The sequence below is a fragment of the Mustela nivalis genome (assembly GCF_964662115.1).
Source record: "Mustela nivalis genome assembly, chromosome: 12".
Taxonomy (NCBI): Eukaryota; Metazoa; Chordata; class Mammalia; order Carnivora; family Mustelidae; genus Mustela; species Mustela nivalis.
In genome coordinates, this window is record NC_139031.1 from 98,912,420 (window position 1) to 98,931,701 (window position 19,282).

Below are 19,282 nucleotides of genomic sequence, written 5' to 3' on the forward strand. Positions count from 1 at the left end.
GCCCAGATATCCATTGACAGAGGAATGGATAAAGAAGATGTGGTTCATATATACACAGTGGAATATTACTCAGCCATCAGAAATGATGAAATCTTACCATTTATATCGACCCGGATGGAACTGGAGCTGAGTGAAATAAGTCAGTCAGAGAAAGACAATTATTATATGGTTTCACTCAAGGTAGAATATAAGAAACAGCACAGAGCCATAGGGGAAGGGAGGGATGACTGAATGGGAAGAAATCAGAGAGGGAGGCAAACCATGAGAGACTCTTAACTCTGGGAAACAAACAGGGTTGCTGGAGGGGAGGTGGGTGGGGGGAGGGGATAACTGGGTGATGGACATTAAGGAGGGTACGTGGGGGAATGGGCATTGGGTGTTCTACACTAACGGCCACATGTCAACATCATGACCTCTTTTTGTTGAGGTATGATTGACAAAATTACAAGATACTTACAAGGTACATTATGATTTTATATGCATATATACTGTGAAAGGATTCCTCCATCAAGTTAATTAATAAATGTATCACCTCACTTTTTGTGTGTGTGTGTGTGAGAACATTTAAGTTCATTTTTTCTTAATCTTATGTATTTACTCCTGTGCTTTTGTCTTTTTGTTCTTTGGTATTAGCCATTTTGTCTCCTTTATCTCAAATATAATACGTTTGTTTTTTAAAAGTTTACCTTCTTTTATTTCTTAATTTTGCTATTCCTACTTTTTTCTTAAAATCTTTTCTTTTTCTGTATTTTTGTCTTTTTGTTTGTTATCCTTTCATTCTAATTTAAGTTCCTATTGACTTAGTTTTTTTCATCTCTCGTTTCTTAGGCATTGATTCCCGTATGCCTCATGGTTTTGATTTTATAAAGGCTGAGGGATATGTAATCCTCAGGGGGTAGTAGCAGTGGACAGTGTCATTCAACAAACGGGAAAGATCTCTCTCTCTCCTCCACTGCCTCTTGTCTCTAAATAGATCTTTTACATCTTTGTTTTGTCTTGAGCCCTAAAATGATCACTTGGGGATATATTGATTAAACTCTTTCCCAGGATAGGGGTGATTTGCTTGCTTCCTGCAGGGATCACCTGGGAACTTGTGGAGAGGCTTTTGGACAGCATGTATCACCCACATGGGAAACTGACTGTTCTGAAACCTCTGGTCTGTAACATGGGTTTTGTTACTTAGTGGAAAAAAAACCGTGGCCTCTGGGATCAGATAGAGGCCTGTAATAGCTCTGCTGTGGAACAGATGAGCTGTTTCAGAACCTTTCCTGAGGCTTTTTGTCTAGCTCCAAAAAGGCAAAAATATCTGTCCTTCACAGATATTATATTAATAGCGCGTATAAAATGTTCATTGTGCCTGGCCTATAGTAGTCACTAGATGTGGGACAAGCCAGGCCGGCCGTATGTGATCTGGAGGAAAGTAAGTGAGCAGGCAGATGATTCCTGAAGTGGGGCTCCCCTAGCAAAGCCCGGAGTTAGAGCCCATGGAACGTGAATAGTCTTGCTGGGAACGTCACATGACTCTGGGTTCATGTGTCGGCTTCTGGCCTTTCTCCACTTCCGCTGCCTTACGTTATGCACACAGATTAAGGTAGTCATGGTTTTAACAATTTGGGGATGGTGGTATAGAGGAAAGAATCACTTTACTACAGAGATTCAGTTGGTAAGACATAACTGGACTTTCAGAAATATACAATGTGAGAAAAATGCCTGTTAAAAATCAAGGATTTTTATCTGTAGATTGGTCCATCTTCCTCAGCTGGGTTTTGGGATGATTGTCTCAATGTGAGGGCCTCCTGAGCTCAACTTTAATTAAGCTCGGGATTTTATCTCATGGACTGGCAAATCTCTGCTTGAGGTTCTCACCATCTGACCTGGCCCCCTAGCTTGGTTTGCCTCTTGTCCGGTCTTGCCAGAATGTTTGGCAAGAGGAGTCCATTCCATTTACTGCCGTAGGCTCTAAGTCTCTCAAGATGTGACGGGGGTAGGCGGGGTTTGTGGCCTGGAGAGAAGAGCTGTTTCCAGTCTCTAACTTCCCAGGAGCATGTGACCAGCCGTTGAACTTCAGGCCATTGCTGACTTTCTGTGCTTTGGTCCTGCAGACCCCTGGTTCCTAAGCGTGGCTACATATTAGCATCCCCTGAGGAGGTAAAAAATGCCTGTGCCTAGAACCCTTTCCCATGGATTCTGTTTTAATTGATCTGGGAGGTGGCCTGGACATCTGTTTTTTATTTTGGGGGATTTGGGGGAAGCTTTTCAGATGATTCTGATGTGCAGCCCAGGTTGAGGTTGTACCAGCAGACTGCTTTCATGCTTCCCTGGTCAGATCCTGCCTGTGGCTTGAACCCTCTGGCTGCTTCTGTTTATCCCCCTAATGGTACTTCCTGCAGACCTTCATCTGGCTGGGGGTTCGGGGAAGGCAGACCAGAGCGCCCTCCAGCCCTGTGCTGGCTTGAGCAGCTCTGCCAGCATCTGTTTCACAGATTGCCATTTGCTTCTAGAAAGTTTGCAAGCTGTTGGCCTTCAGGGACTCAAGTCAGAGCAGAGCTACTAGGACTGCTTTCTGAAGAGAGCTTGCCTGTACTTTGTTCTACCTTGTGGTTAACCAACTTAATTTTCAAAATGTGCCGCAAGCCTTGCCTCTTACTTAGCTGTAAAGCAAAAAGTCTTCCCTTAACTGTGTATTAGTAACAGAATTTGAGTTTCTTGCAGATTTTCACATCAAATTTTAAAAATTTCAGTTCTCAAGGGGTGCCTGGGTGGCTCAGTGGGTTAAAGCCTCTGCCTTCGGCTCAGGTCATGATCTCAGGGTCCTGAGATCGAGCCCCGCATCGGGCTCTCTGCTCGGCGGGGGGCCTGCTTCCTCCTCTCTCTCTGCCTACTTGTGATCTCTGTCAAATAAATAAATAAAATCTTTGAAAAAAAAAATTTCAGTTCTCAAAAGCTTAGTTCTAAAATGAACAATCCCGGGGTTAGCCTAACATCTATCTCTAGTTCTCTACCAAGGCTTTTTCTATTTTCTGTGTGTGAGGTTGGGGGTTGCTGAGTTCTTTCTTCAAAACAGCTGATGAGGCAGGTGAACCGAAGTGGACTGAAAAGGAGCAGGTTCTGAGTCCCTGTTCTCTGCCCCTAACCCTGCTTCCAGACCCTCCCCTCACTTTCACGCACAGGGAGCAGGTCAGTCATGACCGCCTCATGTCTCCTTCGAATCAAGGTGGCCCATCGGAGCTTCCCGCTCAGGCCTCCCTGTCTGGCCACTTGGTTATGCTTTTCCATGGACTGTGATTGTGGCTTTTATTATGGGATATTGAAAAAAAAAAAAAAGTACTTTGGAAGTTGTGAAATTTTAAAAAAAGATTGTATTTATTTATTTGAGAGTGAGAGAGGGAGTGAGAGAGAGCGTGAGAGGGGAGAAGGTCAGAGGGAGAAGCAAACTCCCCAAGGAGCTGGGAGCCCGACATGGGACTCGATCCCGGGACTCTAGGATCATGACCTGAGCCAAAGGCAGAGGCTTAGCCAACTGAGCCACCCAGGCGCCCGGAAGCTGTGAACTTCTAGGAAGGAATTCTGGGGATGTCGTTTGCAGGGCTGGCCACTTCAGAGACTCCAGTGCTGGGCGCGTATGGGAGAGCTTTCTCGGGCTTTGTGTGTTGGGACGTGTGTTCCTCCCCCGCTGCTGGTCCGCGGACACTCTGGCGCTTGCAACTGCCCAGACTTCCCTTTCTGCCGAGCACATGGGAAACTCAGTGTCAGATCTTTGGCTTCCTTAGAGAAATATCTAGTGCACGAGAGCATGTACTTTCGTGCACTGACTTTACCTCAGCTCTGTTTCTTTTCTTAAAATTATTTTCTGTTTGGCTTCATGTCCTCTTTCAGTTTGTTTCTTTTCTTCTAAAATACGCAGCCTTTTTATTTATTTATTTTTTAAAAGATTTTATTTATTTATTTGACAGAGAGAGATCACAAGTAGATGGAGAGGCAGGCAGAGAGAGAGAGAGAGAGAGGGAAGCAGGCTCCCTGCTGAGCAGAGAGCCCGATGTGGGACTCGATCCCAGGACCCTGAGATCATGACCTGAGCCGAAGGCAGCGGCTTAACCCACTGAGCCACCCAGGCGCCCCAAAAATACGCAGCCTTTTTAGCTCTGTCATCCTTTTGAGAATAAGCTCTTGTACCAATTAGTAAATAAATATTTTAAGAAACTGCCTTTTTGATATACTCTTCCTACCTCGGTGTTAGCTCTTGGTTTCACTCTCTGTCATAGGTCATCTGACTGGTCCTGCTGTGTGGCTGCCCACCCCCCCCAAGCCCCCTGTCTGCAGCCCCTCATCTGCGGAGTAGAGCCCAGCAGCTCAGGGTGGATGGCCTCCCTTAGCAGGAACTGCTTCAGTTTCCCTACCACTGTCCTGTGGCCCTAGCTCCACCACTCCCTGCACTTCTGTAGCTGGGGGTGGTGGGTGGAGGTTGCTGCTAGGCCTTTGCTCCCTGTTTCCACCGATGGAAGCCTGTCTCGCTGCTTTCTCTGCTGAGTCCATTTCCTCTGTGAAACCTCTGCTGACGCCCTCCAGGCAGAGTCCACGGCTCCTGGGTGTCACTTCCTCTCCTGGTGCACACGTCTGGTTGACTCACCAGGCTGCGGCTGGCCTGTCGGCACCTTTGTGGAAATTAGGAAAAGGCACCCACCCCTTCCTCCGTCACTTTCTAGCACTTCCAACTATTGGAAAACCGTCTTAATGAACAGGAGTCTAGAGCGTGTAACCTGGAAACGGCAGCCTGCGAGGATCGTGCTGCGCCAAACTGCGCAGTTTACTTGATGGCTCTTTTGTGGATCCGCAGCGCTGCTTGTCCGACCAGAACAGGCCCTCAGCAACCGTTCGCCAAACAGAACAGTGGAAGTCCCAGTACCTGCCACTTTCTTACCACGAAAGATAGCAGGAAAGGCATATATGATAAGACCTTCTTGCACTGAACATTATTATGGCTATATTCAGACATATTTATTTTTTTAATGTTTCAGTATTTCTGAAATCAGCAGGTATCTTACAGTCAGCGTGTCAGGGTGGTTAAGAGCACAGATCCTGGGCCTGCCGGGGTCTGAATCCTAGTGCTACCACATGGATGCATGTCTGTGACTTTGGGCACTCTGCTTCACCTCTGTGTGCCTCAGTTACTCGTCTGTAAAATGGGGATGATAACAGTAGTTCCTGCTTCATGGGGTGATTGGGAGAGTTAAATGCATTATTCTGTGTGCAGTGCTCAGAATATAGGTGCCAAGCACCTAACATTGAGAGACATGTGTTACTTATTATATTAATGCCTATGCATACACTCACTACACTGTTGTTTCTTTTTAACCCTGAGAAACTGTCTTTAGTTACGGTGTACAGCTTCCATTGCTAGCGTCTCATTTTGATGGGCGGCTGCCTGGCCCCGGGCTTACTCAAACTGTGGTCAGACACCTGCTGCTGGTCCTGCCCGCCCACGCGGGTTTTCTGATCACGGCAAGAGATACAGAGCCCACGCACAGGAAACCAGCAGGTTTTGTTGTCTCTCCTTAGTAGGGCAGAAGAGAAAGGGGGGATCTGGGGCCCTTTATAGACCAGGCTTGTTTTGAAACTTAAACCTAACTTCTTATTCATGTTGCAAGGCTTGGACTGGTAATAAATTTTGGCTGTCTAAAACTGGAAATTAGAATTGGGTTTGAAATGTGATTTTAATGTAAAATCTTTATCTAATTGCAGCGCACCTTTCCTTTGATGATCTTCAAGAAAGCTGTGCTGTGAACTGGCGAAGGTAATGAACGCTCTGGGGCCGCGTTCCCCATCAGAACTGTGGAGTACTGTCAAGTTAGTACGTGTAAATTACTCCCGTAAGAGTTGCGGGTTTTTCCTGGTCTCTAGTGTCCACTTGGGACCGTACCTTCCCGTGAGAGATGGGTGGCTCTTCTCTGCATTGTTTCAGGACAGTTTCCACCGCGGGCCTCCTGCCAGCTTTAGAAACTACAGCCTTGTGGGGAGTTCCCTGGGATTCATACTCACTGCCCCACCCTCCTGACTGCCCTTGGCATTAGGCAAGATCTGATTCATGCATTTTTCGGAGATGCTCTGACCATTTGCATTATGAGACTAAATGGCTTTTCCCAGATCGCATCGCTGTAACTGACCTACACTCAGCTCTGGGGAATGTTATTACAGGCTACCCAGCACCGGCCAGTACTGGCACAGCAATCCTGCTACGTGTGTCTGGGGTTTTAGTGGCTTTCTCTTAGTTGAATAAAACTGGATGTAAGTAAATGAATACCAGGATGATCTACAGTTTCATCCTCCCTAATTTGATATGTTGATGAAAATCCTTTCCGTATATAAACCTCAATTTAATGTTATTTTAGTGTTGAACTGGTCAACTTTAGCCCTACCTGGGGGTGTGTTTAGTTCTCGGTTCCCAAAAAGAATATCCACATGGGGAACTTTCTCCAACAGGCCTTTTTGTGGATTCATGTACCTGCAGGTTTCAGAAATGTTAAGCAGACTGTTGTTACTATGCTCTGTATTCTAGAAGGTCAAAGAGGGGTGGTGAGGATATAGATACCCTGACTCACAGGTCCAGCCAGCAGAGGAACTGACATTCTGGTCAGTTCTCTTGCACAACAATGCCTTGGACCCCTTTATGTCACATCAATGGCTTTGTCCCAAAGAAGCGCGTAAATTCTAAGGTTAAATCTTCAAATGGGGACATAAACACTTTTCCTCTTTCCCTTTATATACACTGGGATTTCCATCTCTGTCCAAAAATCTCATTTCTTTTTGGAGAAATATCAAGATAAAGGAATTTACCTAAATCTCACAGAGGATGAGGATATGGCCCCTGCAGCGTGCGTGGTCGCAGCCTACCGGAAGCCGGCACAGAGAATCTGACTCACAGGGGTCTTGTTGGCTGGAGCCAGGGGGAAGGTGTCCCTTGGCTGCGCCCGCCTCACTTGTCAGCAGTGTCTGTCCTCGTTTGTGTGACTTGTGTAGTCCTGTGGGCATTTGAGTGGTGGCTTGGATCGAAGCCAGTGGCCTCCTCTGTTTTACGGCTGGGTATCTCGCAGCCTTCAGAAAGGCCCAGGCCAGGTGTGGGCAGTGGTTAAATGGCCGCGGGGACGCAGGCCAGCGGCGCTAGCAGGTCCCGCCAGGGCTTCAGGAGCCGGAGCTAGGGCCAGGGTGGGGGTGCGCGCTGAAGTGGCCGAGCAGGCCCCTCTCCATCTGCTCGTGCATCATCCAGGCAGTGGGACATTTTTCAAAATAAGAAAGAAAGCAGCCGGTGACCACGCCAGCCCGTTCGCAAGCTCATCAGACCGGCTCTCGGACAAAAGGACCCGCTTCCTGTTTACCACCCGGCCTGGGACAAAGCGGCTGTGCTTCCTGGCCAGGCAGGGAGCCGGTGGCGCTGAATGCTTGCTCTGTGCTCTGCGGCGCCCCCGTGGCCTGGGGCCTGGATGCGGGCCACTCTCGGGAGGGTGCCCCAGCTTTGCTCCCGGGCCAGCCCGGCTTTCTGAGAGGACGCAAGCGGGCATGGTGGCCTCGCTGCCTCGCTTCCTTTTCAGCTTTCCTTTCTCCGCGGGCCCCCACCCAGGCGAAGGCCTTGGCATAAACCTGAATGTAACAATAAACCCGTGTCTCTTGTTTTTGCGTCTCCAGGAAGCAGCATGCCATGGGCGTTGGGCCGAATGGTCCTGTCCTCGGGCGCGCTGGCCGCTGGCAGCTGTGCCCTCATCTATTACCTGACACAGAGTGAGTACTGCCAGGCCTCCGCCCGCTCCCTGCCCCTCTCCCACCGGAGGGAAAAGCTTCAGTTTCCAGCAGGTCAGAGAGAGGGGGAGGGAGCTATTTTTAGAAGCCAGGCCGCCATTCCCATGGGCTGTAGCTTCCTGCTCATCCCGTGATTGGTTTCCCTGGACCTGCAAGTGAAGATAAAGGCCCAGCACCATGGGCAGCTGAGGCCGTGCAGAAAGCCAGCCCCTCGGCTCGCCAGTGCGCGCGCCAGAGAGCCCTTCCGATTCCCGAGGCTCTGTAAAGAGGGGAGGGAGGGAGAGGCAGTACCAGATGGTTCACAGGTGGGGAAACCGGCTATTTCTCAAGTGCCATCGGCCTCTCTGCTGCTGACTTAGTGGAGGAGGGGACTCTGGGGAGAGCAGAAAATAAAAGCAGAGTCCAGGATGCAAAATCAGGACAGAAGCCGCTTCCGGCCCCACTGCCCCCAAATTTGAATTTGTAAAGACAGGCCGCGGTGACTCTGGCGGCCAAGGCAGTTACCGTCATTCCCGTCCGTCCTGCTGGTTGCAAAGCAGCCACGGTTTTTCTCTAGACTGACTTTCTTTGAAGACCTTTTATGCCCGCCCAGCTTGGCTTCTCACCCTGACTCTGTGCCATTTTCGCTCCCTGCCGGGACGCGAGTGTCCCCAGCAGATGGCAAAGGGAGCTCAGTGTCCTCCGTGTCCACTCTGCCCCGCCTCCCTTCAGAGCTGGCCCTCAGGCCTCTGAGTCTCGAGGTGGCCTGAGAGGAGCACCACCTGGGATAGAGAAGTCAGACAGGAATTCCTCAGTCTCCACTGCCCCTGCCTAAGGAATGGGGCCAGGACGCAACAGGAATGGATGCATTTTATAGGCCGGGAGCCTGCCGGCCTTTCCCCCTTCGCAGGCCAGGGTCTGCCAATAGAGACAGCTGAGACTCCGCACTGGGGTCTCTCCCCACAGTTACCTGTGTGATGAGGGATGATAGAAGTGCTGGTGCCTGAGGTCGTTGTACAAGATACCGAGGATTGGAAGCTTTCTGAAATATTGAAGACAGTGTCTGACCACGGAAATCGGAGCCAGCTCCTGCTCCCTCTTTTCCTGCCTTGGCTGGCACCTCTTCTGCTCTCAGCCCCCTGCAGGCCTAGTCCTGGGAAGCGGCCCAGGAGGAGCACTGTCCCTGACTTCTCCCGGCTCAGGCTTGCTTTCCCGTCCGTTACCAGGATCGGGCCTACAGGAGCAAAGCTCTTTCTCAGTGCCAGACTGAAGAAGTGCTTGGGAGGCCGACCTTTACCCCTTCCCAAGGGCAGCTTGTCTGCCTGGCACCGCCAGGGCGACGCTTCCTGGAGTTACCAGCAGCCTTTGGGCCAGGAATGCACCTGACACTGAAAGAAGTTTAAAAGCTTAACCTATGGGAACTGTTGCCTTAAACCTATAGACTTTGACAAATGAACACTTTCAGTGTCTGTTTCTTGGCCTAAGGGTTTTGCTATTGAAGTTGTGGTCTTGTTTTTTGGTTGATCAGAACCTTCATCTCAGTGGAAGGGACAGCGTGTAGGAGTCCCGAGTCACAGATCTGGGCCCCAGCTCCGCCGCAGATTAGCCGTGTCACTTGGAGCAGGTCATGGAGTTGTAGGACTTTAGAACCGAGAGGGAAGCTAGAGATGATCCGAGCCAACCCTGTAGATGAGGAAACGAGGCGATGCATGAGGCAGGAAATGAGAGATGGAGAAACGGAGGCACAGAAGGATCCAGTGCCTCGCCCAAGTTCATCTGCCGTGTTCCCCCAGGTGCCTTCTCTGAAATGGACCGCTTGGAGTCAGTGGTCCCTCATTGTTTTTCCATCCAGAAATTTCACATTTGTTCTGTTTCTGTGCTGTACGTGAATTATATCCTCTAACTTTCTATAGAGAGTCTATGTGACCAAATCTCAAAAAGAAAAGTAAATGTGACAACTGTCTTTCCCCTCTAGAGGCCTTCTCCAAGGCTTCCTATTACCAGCTGGCCCTGGAGCAGCTGCACAGCCGCCCCGAGGCCCTGGAAGCCCTGGGCGCTCCTCTCAGCGTGCACCACCTCCACCTCACCGACAGGGACAACTTCGTGGACATCGCCAGCGCCCGGGTAACGGCTTCCCCCGCGGGCTGCGGCCTGGACACCTGGGAGGCCGGGAGAGGCCACTGCCGCCGGGGGGGTGGGTGTCTTGGAGAAGGCTGAAGTAAGGGATCGGGGTGAGAAAATCACTAAATCTAGCCATGACTGGGCATTGTGGAGAACCTTCTGTAAGAGTGATATGGATCTATTCATTGTCCTATGTCTGGCTTCCTTTCTGAGGGACCAGGGGGGCGGGGAGGGCGTTGTTCTGGTTCGGGTCGCCACCTTGGACTGAGCGTTGTCGGGAAGGGACCATGGTGGGGGACCACAGCTTCAGCTGGGGTCGCGAAGTGCGTCCGCAGCCAGTGGGTGCTCCTGCGAGCCCAAGCGGCTCCTTAAACGGTAGTTTTCTCCCTTTCTCGCATTGCCTCCATGGAATGCTGGCCGCTTTCTTCATGGCTCGTCCTTTCTGGTTCCCCTGATAAACCCACCTGAGTGCAAAGTGTGCTCCTCTGTCTGTCCAACAAACGCGTTAGAGTCCGCGGCGAGTGAAGGACCGATTCTAGCTGCATGCGGAATGCAGAGACGAAGGCGCTCAAGGTCCACAGTGTCAAACTTGCCAGGAAGACGGGGAAGCGCAGGCCGGCGGTGCGGGAGGGAGCAGCTGGTGGGCTGGGGGCTGCACGCAGAGGAGGGGCTGCCGGGCCAGGGCCCAGTGCACGCAGTTCTTTCTTGGTGGCAGTTTGGAGCGGGTGAGATGTGCCATCGCTTAGCTCCTGAGAGGTCAGAGTGTGAACCAAAAGATTTGCTGGTAATAGCTCTTCCTTTTAAACCAGGGATTTTTTTTTTCTTTTATTATGAAAACTTTCAAACATACAGAAAAGATAAAAGAATGTACACCGTGGCACCCAGGTAACTGCTATCTGGATTCCACGCGTGGAGCTGATCCTTGCCCGACACTGTCCGGCACCCACCACTTAACACCGCATTTCAGTGCAGCGTGGCACCGCAGATGCATTTGCTCTTCTGTGTGCTTTTCTTGGCTTTTTTTCCCTCTTACTTTATTGTAAGACTAGAGTGTAGAATACATGTAACACACAAAGTATGTGTTAATCGACTGTCATGTTCTTAGTAAGGCTTCTAGGCAACAGTAGGCTATGAGTCGTTAAGTTTTGGGGAAGTCAGAAGTTAGATGCAGATTTTGAAATCTTCTTCGAGGGTCAACTGTTAATATTTTACTTGATTTGCTTTATCCCATAGCTGTTCATCTAGTCCGATATCTGTCCATGAACTCGTTATTTTCAGACATCCATTCGCTTCATCTAAACTCATAAGCAACATATCATTAAGCAGAGGGTTGTTTTTTGTTTTTTGTTTTTGTTTTTTTTTTTTGGAGGGAAAACTTACCTTTAGGGAAGGATATAAATCTGTCTTATTTGGTGAATTTTAATAAGTGCATACACCTGTGCAGAACAGGCCCCCACCTAGATGTAGCCTGTTCCCTTTGCTTCAGCGTATGCACGCTCTTCCCAGCAGGTCCTCTCACATCCCTCAGCCCCGCTAGTGACAGTCACTTTTCTGATACTTTTTCCAACATAGTTTAGCCTGTTCCAGAACCGGAAATCGTGCATTCCGTACTTCTGGGCCTTTGACATCCGTGTTGCCGCATGGAGCTGCGGTTTGTTCTCTTGTAGCAGTGGCTTTCCGAGTATCACTGGAAGTGCCCAGAGCCTTGGGTTTGCCAGCGAGAGGCCTGCCACTGACCTCACCAAACTGTTCGGAGAGGGGTAGGATGTTTGGATGGAGCCAGATGAAAAATCAGGGGAAATTCTGCAGCTAGGCTCAGTCAGAAAACAGCCGATTCTGTGAACGATCATTGGACTTCTTAGGGTTCACTCTAAAAACATTTTGTCACTTCCTTAGAGGACAAAAATCCAATTGTATCTCACATTTTTCACCCCCAGCTGAAGATTCCGGTCTCTGGCTCCAAGTCCCAGGGTCTTCTCCACGTCCACTCATCTCGAGACGGCCCCTTTCAGAGGTGTGTGGGAAGGTGGGTGGGAATGGGGGAGCAGGAGAACTTTCTGACGGAAACCATCCTGATTCCTATTTTCATTTGTAGCAAAGTGATTGCCGTAATAGGAGTTTGTTTTTCAAAGCTTGGAAAGTTTGACAGCCTGGACCCCAAGCCAGGGTGCTGGTTCTTAGCTGAGTCCAGACATTTTATCCAATACAATCTCCCAAAGAGCCTCTCCTTGAAAAACTTCACAGTTACAGTATCTAGGTCTCTGGTAATTGCTGCTGTGCAATAGCTTCTCACACGCCGGCCTCGGTCACTGCAGATGAATAAAATCATGGGTTCCTGTTCCAGAACTATTCATCCCATCCCTTATATTAAATCTCCACCCCATTAATTGGCTTTTCTTGTCTGGTTGCCAGTAGCTACATTTGCTCATTTCCCCCTCGGGAAGCTTCCCTCCATGAAGCTTTCCATTGAGCCAAGATGGGTTTGAATTCCCGAGGACGAGAGAGCAGGCAGCCCTCAGGCAGCCCCCACCTGGTGCCCCCTGGGCTCAGGGACCCCTGAGTCTGGGATTAATGAAGGAGCTGGCGGAGCCCCAGCGCAGCATTGAAGGTGGATGTGAACTAGGAAACGGGGAATAAGCCGCCCCATCTCTTCCCTGGTGCGTGCCCCTTCCATTCACCCGTCATTAGTTCTTTGCAGAACTTCCTTAACAGCGATGCTGGTTAAACAATCAGAGTCCGTCAGCCAATGTTCAAGCGTTATGGTAACGTAGCTGCAGTATACAATAATGTTTAAAACTTTTAAGATATTATTCAAAAAGCTTTTTTTTCCTTTCCTGCCCAGGTCTTTTGCCTTGGTGTGTGTGAGTAGAGACTTTTCTTTTGGTTTTTCTCAGGTGGCGCCTTCAGGAGGTCTTCTTAAAGCTTCAGGATGGGCAGCAGATTCCCGTGTTCAAGCTCAGTGAGAACACGGGTCATGAAGTAGAAAACGAGTAGAGATGATCAAAAAGACTTGGCTCCCTCCAGACAGTCTTACCTCATCACCGCGTGCCCTCGTGGCTGTGAGCCAGGCGTCCCGCCGCCGGGGTGCTTGTGTGTGCCGGCAAATTGGGATTCTGGTAGGATTCTAATTCGTCCACAAGTAGTGTGGATTTTTTAATTTAGTTAGAAATGAAAATTGTACTCTAAATATGTAAGAGTCTGTTTGAAAGTTTGTGGTCTAAAAACAAAGTACTGAATGCCAGGAATCTGTACTAAAAAGATGTTAATTTCAGCTGGTTCTCATCTCTCTTTTCTCCTCTCCCACCCGCCTCCCCCCCCTATGGTTTTCAGTTCCCTCAGTGAGACCAGGACTTACTGGCAACCAGGAGGTATTTAATTGTTAACACTAGAATGCCCTACCCTGAATTCATGTTGCTAAGTAGCTTGTGAACATTCTCAATCCCTTAGGCATTTTTTTTTTTTTTTTTGGCTTTACTGCTGTTGTTTTTATCTTATTTCTCTTTTAGTCACCAACTGTGTGCCTGATTGAAGATTTGCAAAATAACTGCTTTAATCCAGACATTTTGGAAGCTTAAACTATTTATGTGTACATAGCACATGCAAAACTAAGTTAGAATGGGTAGTTTAAAGCTAGCAGGTCCTTATCCTTCTGTTTCATACGCAACCCCCTATTCGAGAAGGGGTTTTACTTGTTTTATAAGGGAACAGTATTAGGAAGTCAAAGATCTTCCTTCCCTCAGAGCACCGGAGCTGATGAAAACCAGAAATCTGATACCTTTGCTTTGAAAAGGCCAGTTTTACACCCTTGGTGGTGTTAGGCTTAATGTGGTTATAATTGCCTACAATAAAGGACATTCATGAGCTCTTTTCCTACATTCTTAATATTCCTTGAGGGAAGCCTTTCAGAATATTGAGCTTAAACACGCTGGTGGATCATGAGGCCTTTAATCGTTGGAAGTTAGGTCTATTCTGGAGCTTGTTTCTTTAAAAATACACAGTCTTTAGTTAACAAAATCAAAAGACAACTGACAGAATGGGAGAAGATATTTGCAAACGACATATCAGATAAAGGACTAGTGTCCAGAATCTATAAAGAACTTAGCAAACTCAACACCCAAAGAACAAATAATCCAATCAAGAAATGGGTAGAGGACATGAACAGACATTTCTGTAAAGAAGACATCCAAATGGCCAACAGACACATGAAAAAGTGCTCCATATCACTCGGCATCAGGGAAATACAAATCAAAACCACAATGCGATATCACCTCACACCAGTCAGAATGGCTAAAATCAACAAGTCAGGAAATGACAGATGCTGGCGAGGATGTGGAGAAAGGGGAACCCTCCTACATTGTTGGTGGGAATGCAAGCTGGTGCAGCCACTCTGGAAAACAGCATGGAGGTTCCTCAAAATGTTGAAAATAGAACTGCCCTATGACCCAGCAATTGCACTATTGGGTATTTACCCTAAAGATACAAATGTAGTGATCCAAAGGGGCACGTGCACCCGAATGTTTATAGCAGCAATGTCCACAATAGCCAAACTATGGAAAGAACCTAGATGTCCATCAACAGATGAATGGATCAAGAAGATGTGGTATATATACACAATGGAATACTATGCAGCCATCAAAAGAAATGAAATCTTGCCATTTGCGACAACATGGATGGAACTAGAGCGAATCATGCTTAGCGAAATAAGTCAAGCAGAGAAAGACAACTATCATATGATCTCCCTGATATGAGGAAGTGGTGATGCAACATGGAGGCTTAAGTGGGTAGGAGAAGAATAAAAGAAACAAGATGGGATTGGGAGGGAGACAAACCATAAGTGACTCTTAATCTCACAAAACAAACTGAGGGTTGCTGGGGGGAGGGGGTTTGGGAGAAGAGGGTGGGATTATGGACATTGGGGAGGGTATGTGCTTTGGTGAGTGCTGTGAAGTGTGTAAACCTGGTGATTCACAGACCTGTACCCCTGGGGATAAAAATATATGTTTATAAAAAATAAAAATTTAAAAAAAAAATACACAGTCTTTGAATAGATTTTAGAGTGAAAAGTGAGTCTTTTCCTGAGAGTGCTTTTGCCCTGTGTTTATTGATAAACATCACAATCTATACAATCTTTCAAAGTAAATGGTAACATTGGATACACAGTTTTATGCTGCTTTTATTCTTTAAAAGTTAATACTGTGGATTGGCTATGGGTCGGTGTGTGTTGCTTCGTATCTGACTGTTCTCTGACTTTGGTTCCTTTCAGTGTTTGCTTGTTTTCATGCTGTTGCCAAATCACAGGAAACCCGGGCCTGGGTGGACCATCTGTTCTGAAGTCAAAGCAAGTGCCAGTTGTTGTTTGTGTAGAGCTTGAATTAAGAGACTTTCTAAACTAACTGACAGGAAATATTATCATAGCAGGAGAAGATCATTGATTTCTATTCAAAGTCACCATCTTGGGTGCTTTTCCCAGTTAAGTTTGTTTCCACGTATGCACTTCTTACCTTCTTGTATGATAGTGAACAGGCCAGAACTTGGGTCTTCGCAGTAGACAGACCTTGTCTTCCCTTGCTTTGAGCAGAGCAGTGATGTGTAGCCGCAGCCCATGACACCCTGTGTATCCAGTCCTCACCGTGCCTCAGCCGTTGCCTCCCATGAGGACATCTCGTAATCCATATTGTCATCAGAGGAAAAAGCAACTCTTCCCCATAAGCAGTTTGAGGAGGTGCCCCTTGCATACCCTGTAATGGACAGGACAGCCTGGGGACTGGAGAAGGGGCTTCACTAGAATCACAAGAATCCTAAGGACCGTGCAAGAGAGCGCACACAGCCAACAAAGTCACGGCCAGCAAATGGTAGTACGAACTTCCCTGAGCCTCTCCTCTACAAGATGTGGCTTGTTCTGGCCCCTGTAAGTTGCTGACCAGGTGGCGTGCTGCGTGTGTGGGGAGGGACTGGAGAGCTACAGAGTATTAGGATACTGTGCCAAGAGCGTTTCCAGCAGTGGTGTCAAAATGATGTAAAAGTGTGAGTTACTGTTCAGGAGGAAATCTAGGCGCGGTGCTCTGATGGGCCTGGAGATCTGAGATTTCACACAAGTGGAGAGAGCAACTCAGGGCAAGGCCTCAGCAGGACGAGTATGAACTGTGCCCCAGAAATAAGATACCCAGTTGGCCAGGGTGTAGCTTAGCTTAAGACCTCGTAAAAGAAAGCCCTGGAAAGGTAAGCTGGCTAGAGCATGTGTCCGTGTTGGCATTTTGCAGGTGGCCATTAGAGATTTTGGCGTAAGCACTGGATTCTACAGTTAATGAAGGTTTAAGCGACCATGATGAATGTGTCCTGACAGGGCTGGTAGTCCTGTCCCTTATGCCTTTGTGTGAGAATTGACTTCCTTCTGCCTGTCTTCCCTTCAACCATCCCCCCATCTGGAGATTCAACACCACCTGAGCAAACAAGGTGTGACTACTCCTGGTTTTGGTAAAGTTGCTTACAGCAAAGGTGAAGCTGAAATAAATTTTCTGTACATGAAACAGCCAGAACTTGGCAAATAGTGAGCTGCGGCCTCCGCTGTAGTGGAAAGGGCGAGGTAATGCTCAGTAGGCAGCAGCGCCAGCATTTTCTGAAGGCAACCGGTCTTAGGCCGCTTGACTCTGCTGTTTTCAGTTTGTCTGTATGAAAAATATGACTCCGTCTTTCCCAAGCATCTGCCTTACAAGTGAGACAGTGTTTACACTGCTTGTCAGGCTGCTTAGGCAAAAGCTGCTGGTCCACACAGGACACCTGATGACTGCAGGGGTCATGGAGACGGCGGAAGGATGTTGGGAAGACCTCCAGTGCCCACCCACAGGATTCTCACCTCCTTAATAACCTGTTCATGGTCCTGACTTTGGCCGACTGCAGAGTCATTCATTTGAAAGTACTGTAAGGAACATGTACCGATGATACTTCATGTGGAAAACCCAAAATCTTTTGGAAACCCAAAAGATTCCACCCCAAAGGACTAGAACCATACAGCAATTCAGTAATGTGGTAGGCTGCACAATCAATGCAGTTGCTTTCTTTTACACTAACAGTGAAACTGTGGAAAGGGAAATTAGAGAATTGATTCCTTTTACAATAGCACCAAGAACTGTAAGATACCTAGGAATAAACCTAACCAAAGAGGTAAAGGATCTGTACTTGAGAACTACAGAACATTCATGAAGGAAACTGAAGATGACAGAAAAAGATGGAAGAACATTCCATGCTCATGGATCGGAAGAATAAACATTGGTAAAATGTCTGTGCTGCCCAGAGCACTCTATACTTTCAATGCCATCCTGATCAAAATACTATCGGCATTTTTCAAGGTACTGGAACAGTCCTAAAGTTTGTATGGAACCAGAAAAGACCCTGATTCACCAAGGAAATGTTGAAAAAAAAAAAAGCTGGGAATGTCATGTTGCCTGATTTCAAGCTTTATTACAAAGCTGTGATCACCAAGACAGCACGGTACTGACAAAAGCAGACACACAGGCCAGTGGAACAGAGTAGAGAGCCCAGATATGGTCCCGCAACTGTATGGTCAACTCATCTTCAACAAAGCAGAAAAAATATCCAATGGGAAAAGAGTCTTTTCAGTAAAGAGTGCTGGAAGAATTGGACAGCTATATACAGAAAACACTAGCCACAGCAGCTTCTTTCAAGACAGGTCTCCAAAGGCAAAGGAAGCAAACACAAAAATGAACATTTGGGACTTCATCAAGATCAAAAGCTTCTGCACAGCCAAGAAAACAGTCAACAAGACAAAGAGGCAACCCACGGAATGGGAGAAGATATTCACAAATGACACTACAGACAAAGGGCTGATATCCAAGATCTATAAAGAACTCCTCAAACTCAACACTTAAAAAACAGATAATTATATCAGAAAATGGGCAGAAGACATGAACAGACACTTCTCCAAATAAGACATGCAAATGGCTAACAGACACATGAAAAAATGTTCATCACTAGACATTAGGGAGATACAAATCAAAACCCCACTGAGATACCACATTACACCAGTTAGAATGGCCAAAATCAACAGGCAGGAAAGAAGTGTTGGAGAGGATGTGGAGAAAGGGGAAACTGCCTACACGGTTGGTGGGAATGCCAAGTTGGTGCAGCCACTTTGGAAAACAGTGTGGAGATTCCTTAAGAAATTAAATAGAGCTTCCCTGTGACCCTGCAATTGCACTACTAGGTATTTACCCCAAAGATACAGATGGAGTGAAAAGAAGGGCCATCTATATACCCTAATGTTCATAGGAGCAATGGCCCCAGTCTCCAAACTGGAAAGAACCAAGATGCCCTTCAACAGATGAATGGATAAAGAAGATGTGGTCCACCTATACAATGGAATATTACTCAGCCATCAGAAAGGAGGGATGCTCAACTTTTGCATCAACCTGGGTGGGACTGGAGGCGATTATGCTGAGTGAAATCAGAGAAAGTCCGTTATATGGTTTCACTTACTTGTGGAACATAAGGAATAGCATGGAGGACAGGAGAAGGAAGGGAAATCAGAGGGGGAGAGGAACCATGAGAGACTGTGGGCTCTGAGAAACAAACTGAGGGTTTTAGAGGGGAGGGAGTGGGGGTTTGGGTGAGCCTGGTGATGGGTATTGAGGAGGGCACGTACTGCATGGAGCACTGGGGGTTATATGTAAACAATGGATCTTGGGATACTACATCAAAAACTAATGATGTACTATATGGTGGCTAACATAACATTTTAAAAAATCAGGAAAAGAAAAAATAGCATTTTACAGTCCAGGGTAGGAAAGTGGGAGATGAAAAAAACAGGCCTCTCAGATACAGGTCTATATCACAGATCACATATAGTGTAGTGTCTTTTATCACTAAATAATAAGCCTTAGAGGCAGAAATTACTTTTCCTCCACCACATAATACTTTTAAAAAATAGCTTTTAAAATTAGCTACCATGTTAGTGTCAGTTACGTTGCAGTCTTACTTTACTTGCAAGTTAGTTTTATAAAGTGAGAAACTATAAACCAATCTCTCCCATGAATGTTGCTGCAAAATTCTAAATTTTAGCAACTGAATCCAGCAACATATAGTTAGTGGTATATTGTATTTCGCAAAATATTGTGCTGCCTATTCCTTTGCAGTGCCCCCCTCCATGGGAAGACTCTATAGCCCTGCTTTGAACTTAGGTGTCACCCCGTGGCTTGTTTTGGCCAGTGAATTTGTGAGTGGAAGTGATAGGGAAGACTTCTGAGTAGACATTTTAAGGGCCAGGGAACCAAGGTCTGGTTCCCCATGTCCTCTTTTCTCCCGTCCCTAAAATCAGTAATATTCTAGATGGTAGCTACCCCGGGGACTCAGGTTCTGGAACGAAGTTGATATGTGACAG

The 19,282-nt window shown here is 47.4% G+C and overlaps 1 protein-coding gene across 4 annotated transcripts in view; it reads left to right on the forward strand.

Annotated features, from left to right (window-relative positions):
- COA1 (cytochrome c oxidase assembly factor 1) overlaps positions 1-13,159 on the forward strand; it is a 92,233-nt gene extending 79,074 nt beyond the window's left edge. For all 4 annotated transcript variants that reach the window (XM_082691740.1, XM_082691741.1, XM_082691743.1 and 1 more), the window contains 5 exons: positions 5,740-5,791; positions 7,678-7,770; positions 9,743-9,891; positions 11,826-11,902; positions 12,783-13,159. In XM_082691740.1, the coding sequence (XP_082547866.1) occupies positions 5,740-5,791; positions 7,678-7,770; positions 9,743-9,891; positions 11,826-11,902; positions 12,783-12,851 (440 nt within the window). In that variant the 3' untranslated portion in view covers positions 12,852-13,159. The remainder of the gene's footprint in view (positions 1-5,739; positions 5,792-7,677; positions 7,771-9,742; positions 9,892-11,825; positions 11,903-12,782) is intronic.
- The last annotated feature ends 6,123 nt before the right edge of the window (positions 13,160-19,282 follow it).